Source organism: Molossus molossus, unplaced genomic scaffold, assembly GCF_014108415.1.
Source record: "Molossus molossus isolate mMolMol1 unplaced genomic scaffold, mMolMol1.p scaffold_m16_p_1, whole genome shotgun sequence".
In the NCBI taxonomy this organism is placed as follows: domain Eukaryota; kingdom Metazoa; phylum Chordata; class Mammalia; order Chiroptera; family Molossidae; genus Molossus; species Molossus molossus.
In genome coordinates, this window is record NW_023425344.1 from 610,025 (window position 1) to 615,007 (window position 4,983).

The 4,983-nt window shown below is 68.5% G+C and overlaps 1 protein-coding gene across 1 annotated transcript; it reads right to left on the minus strand.

Moving 5' to 3' along the window:
• Positions 1-1,201: 1,201 nt before the first annotated feature.
• Positions 1,202-4,552, minus strand: NKX1-1 (NK1 homeobox 1). Its single transcript, XM_036247710.1, has 2 exons — positions 4,087-4,552; positions 1,202-2,082 (listed from the first exon to the last, which is right to left on the minus strand). The coding sequence occupies exons 1-2, from the start codon at positions 4,550-4,552 to the stop codon at positions 1,202-1,204; spliced, it is 1,347 nt and encodes a 448-aa protein (XP_036103603.1).
• Between the last annotated feature and the right edge of the window lie 431 nt (positions 4,553-4,983).

Here is a 4,983-nt window from a genome sequence, read left to right on the forward strand (position 1 = left end):
CAGGAGGTCGGCCTAGGAACTCCGGACCTTTCTGTCCGCCGGCGCAGGCGCCAGGTGGGGGTGGGGGCTGAAGGCTGAGGGCGGCCAGTGGCGGTGGGTGGGAGTAACAGCACCGTGCAGGGTAGTCCCAGTTGCCTCTGCCACCGGATGATGGGCCAGGGCTGCCTCTCATCTGCCCTTTGCCCACTGGCGACAGGAAGGCCAAGGAGCGGGGCTCTCTTCCACCGGCCACCACACCCCACAGGGCACTCTCGCTAGGCAACCACCGCCCGCACCCTGCAGCAGCGGTGCACCAGGCTGACTAGCGCAGGGACACCTGGAGGACACTCTCCGCTGGTGCAGGCTTCAGGCCACACGACGGCGGAGGCACACACCCCACCCCGCTGAGTCCCTCCGAGTCCGGGCAGTGCTGCCGTGGGGACCTCTCCTCACCGAGCAGCGGTGCCCAAGTCCAGAAGCCACCTGGCCCAGGGCTGAAGGATCTGCATGGGCACCTCCCTGCACTGGTGGCCGCACCGGAGCCCTGGACTCCTACCGGTAGACCTGAAGTCCGGCTGGGAGGGGGGGCTCTTGGGCAGGTGGCTTCCCCCCCAGCGAGCCCTAGCTTTCCTTTGCTAGGAGCTCCCCTGCGGGCCAGCAGGCCGCCGCGCCCAGACGCCCCGCTCTGGCCTGGTCCTCAGAGTGAAGCAGCGAAGGGGAGAGCGCTGAGGTCCTGCGCTGGTTCTGTCCCCCTGGGCACCCCCTCTCACTCCCAAGAGTTCCCTGAGGCTACGGGAGGCCGAAAGGGGACACCCCCTGGGCTGCGGAGGGTCGGGGCGGATGGAGGGGGTCTTGGACAGGAGCTCCAGCTCCCACAGCGGGGGAACCTCTGCGCCCAACCCAAGCGCACGGCGTGGGACTGGGCGGGTTTGGTGTGGGACGCCGGGCCGCGGGGAATCTGGGGCACGAGCCCCGAGCCCGAGAGCACGCCCCGCGGGCATAGAAGAGCATCGAGGAGGACCGTGCGCGGCGGCGCGGGAGTCTGAGGGACGCGGGCGCGGCCTCCTTAGGTTTATTGATTGAATAAAGTTCGGCAAAGTGCTTCCAAGTGGCCGAGCCCGGCCCCAACGCAGACAGTCATTTATAAATTTAAAACTCTTCCGTAGCAACCGGCTATACAGAGTCAGCGACTGCGCCTTACAAATGGGCCTCCCGGCCCCGCTCAGAGGTGAGGCGCGTAGAAGGCGGGCGCGCCGTAGGTCTGCGAGCCCAGCACGAAGGGCGACAGCACGGCCGGGCTCGACAGGAAGGGCAGCTGCGCGGCGCACACCAGGCCGCCGGGGCCGTGCGCCGGGTACCCCGCCGCGCCGTGCATGGCGAGTGGCGCGCCCATGGGTGGCGACGGGCTGAGCGGGCTGAGGCCGCCGGGCAGCCCCGCGCCCGGCCCTGCGCCTGGCCCCGGTCCCCCACCGCCGCCGGTCGGGGCGCTCGTGTCGGCGCCCGGGTTCTGCTTCTTCCACTTGGTGCGGCGATTCTGGAACCAGATCTTCACCTGCGTCTCGGTGAGGCTCAGCGACAGCGCCAGGTTGAGGCGCTCGCACACCGACAGGTAGCGCGTCGCCTTGAACTTGTTTTCCAACGCCACGAGCTGCTCGTAGGTGAAGGCGGTGCGCGCGCGCCGCGGCTTCCCGGACTTGGAGTCGGAGCCGGTGCGCTTGCGCTTGGGCTTGGTGGCCACCGCCGCGCCCTGCGGGGCCGTCCCGGCGCCCCCCGGAGCCGCCGCCGCCGCCGAGGTCCCCGGCGGGCCCGGGGCTCCGGGCGAGTTCCCGTGGGGGCCGGGCGCCGCAGCCTCGTCGACCGTGCCGGGTGCCGCCTCGGCCTCAGCCATGCCCGGGCAGCCCGACCCGCGGGCCGCGAGGCCGCCGCCGCTGCCTCCTCGCGCCTCCTCCGCGCCGTGCGCCGCCCCCGCCTCGGGCGCCTCTTCCTCGTCGTCGTCGTCGTCGTCGGGTGCCTCGTCCCCGCTGTCCGCGCTTGGGCTGCGGCCACCGCCGCTGCTGTAGCCGTTGGCCTCGGCCTCGTCCGCCTGGTAGGGGTCGCCGGTGTCTGCGGGCGGAGACGGGCCGGGCCGGGGAAGGAGAACAGAACAGTTAGGACTCCCGCCTTCCTCCCCTGTTCGCCCGTCCCTCCGGCCATCCCAGCTGTCCCCCCGATGACTCCCCATTCCCATTTCGTTGCTTCTCTTCGTTTATTCGCCTCCTCTTTTTTTCTTAGCCTTGCGCTTCTTCTCACCCCGCCAGCGCTCCTCGCGCCTTCCCGGGGCCCTGCGCCTTTGCCCGAGCGGGACCGCGGAGTTTCCGCGGGAGTGGAAGATCAGATCGATCCGTGGGACAGATACAAACTTCATTAAACTCATTTTGTGTAATGTACAAACTAGTTAAGGGCCATTTAATTTATTTTGGCGTATATTATCCTTCAATTACGCAAGGCGCGGGGCCAGCCAATTTCCCGGCATTTAAAAGCTTCGGGGGCAGCGGCCTGGGGTGGGTTGGAACAGGCCACAGGGAGGGGACTTCTGGAGACCAAAACTGGCTGCCCAGGCCCCATCTCTACCTCAAGCCTCCCGCCCTGGAACTTGGCCCCCTCGGCTCCTCCGCTGGAATCCTGGCCTGGGCGGTGGGGGTCCCAGCAGGGTGGGACTCACCAGAGGCCCAGTCTGAGCCGCAGCGGGGATCCTCCAAGCAGAGTCCCCGCAGTGGCTGCAGTTTGAGTCTCAGAAATTTCAAGAAAGTATTCCCTGGGTGGGGGGCGGTCTCTGTAGCTCCCACCCCCACAAGAGGTCCTACTACCATGAGAGAAGCCGGGGCAGGTGCCCTACACAATGCCACTCAGTTCTGCACCGAGGTCCTGCTGTGGCATTGGGTTGGCACCAAGAAACTGGGGAATAAACCACAAATTCAGCCCTGGCAGATTCCTTCGGGTAACTGCAGAGCCAGCGGAGCAGATGCCCTGGCCCACCACCCACACCCTTTAGCAGCAGGAGGGGACCCTGAAACACCTTGCCATCCAGCCCTTGCCCTGTCCAGGGGTAGGCTGAGAAGGAAGGGGGCCTGACCCAGTTCCCTCCCTGAACCAGAAAGAGACTGGGCCTTTCCTGCGATGTGGAGGCTCTGCGTGGAGACCCCAGAACCCCAGCCAGACAGAAAGCAAGCAGGGTCCCCTCCAGCCAGCCTAAGCCGCTCCTCCATCCCAGCCCCACCTGGAGGAAGCCCAGTGCAGGTGCCCCAGGACCCCTTGCCCCAAGACAACCACCCCAGTCCTGCCCTCCCTAGGCTCCCGTCCCTGTGAGCAGAGGGGCCGGGAAGTTGGAAGGAGGAAGGGCCTGGGGAGGGGCACCAAAAGCAATCAGGAGCCGGTCGAATGCAATTCTCGATCAATAGCGGCCCCTAATAAGTGTAATAGGTTTTAATCGAGTAATTATCCGAATTTTGACCCTATAATTTAGATGTTTGGGGGGGCGTTTGCAAGGTGCTTGAAAGAGATATGCATGCTGCCGTAATGGGATATCGACCGGCTGGGGCCCGGGCCGCCCCATTACCGGCCGCTTTCCGCGCTAAGCACATTTCCCCTTAACTGTAATCGAAGGGATTTAATTGTTTTTCCAGAGATAACCAGCGTTTTGTCACAATTAGTCTGATTTGTCACCAAAAAAAAAAAAAAAAGGAAAAAAAAAAAAGGGAAGAAGGCCTTGGGCGGCCGCGGTGAGGATGGGGAGGTCACGGGCCAGCCGCGGCGCACGTCCTCTCCTCCGGCACCAACGACCCTCCAATGCTGGAGACGCGCGGTGGCCAAACCCGGGCCGCCTTGCAGCCCCGGAGCTCTGGGCCTGGCCCAGCAGAGCCATCCGGAGGCGCGGTTCGGTGCGGGCCCCGGAGTCCGGGTCGGACGGAGGCCGAAGGAGGGCTAGTGCGGGCCCCGCGCGCTGCGAACTTTCCACCGGGCCTTGGCTCCCGGCCCGCCAGGCTCGCCGCGGGTGTCTCTGGAGCTTAATCGCTTAGCACTGCCCGTCCCCCTGCCCCCGCGACCCGGCGCCGTTGGTGTCCTACTCACGCGGCGGCTCAGCTCCGGTGGCGGCTGCAGCTCCTCCGGCGGCGGCGAGGGCGCGGCGCTCCTGCTCCTCTGCGCGCGGCGGGCGCCCCGGGGCGGCGGGGACAGGGGCGCACGGGGCTGGAGCGCACGCGGCAGGCGCCACGGGGCCCAGCAGGACACAGCGGCGTCTTCTGCTGTTGAACTTGTTGGGGTCCAGGATGTCCAGCACCGAGAAGGAAGTGGGGCGAGGCGGTGGCCCAGGGCGGGCTGCCCCAGCCCCCTCGGGCGCCACGGGCACCGTGTCGCTGGCAGCTAGCGGCGGGGCTCCGGCCCGGGGGAAAGCAGGGAGCTCGGCGCGCCCGTCCATGGCGTCCCGGGCGGCGGCGGCGGGCGCAGGCGGTGCGGACCCTGGGCCGGGGCCGGGGCCGGGAGGCGGCGGCGGCAGCGCGGGGCCGTCCCCGGGAGCCGCCGGGCCGCTCGCGCTCATGCCGGCCTCCCGCCAATCCGGCCGCTCGGGACACGCCGGCTACTGGGCTCCCATCTCCGGCGGCCCGTGCCCGCCGCACGATCTCGCGCAGGCGGCCGCAGCTCAGCTCGCTGTCCGCGCCGCGCCCCGCGCTCGGCCGGTGCTGCCTGGCGCTGGCGCTGCCGCCGCCGCCGCCGCCTCAGGCGCCCGCCGCGCCCGGCCCGCGCATTTATGGCGGCCCCACCGGCGGCGCCCACGCGCCCACACGCCGCACACACGTGCGCCCGCAGGCGGCCGTGGGGCTCCACCGCCCTCGTTAGCGCGCGCGCCTAATTGGCTGCGAACGGTCTGGGGCAGAGGAGGCGGGCCTCGCGCGGGACACACGGACCGAGTCCCGGCCCGACCGACAGACGCGCAGCTTGGAGCAGGAGTGCAGTCCGCGAGCGGCTGTC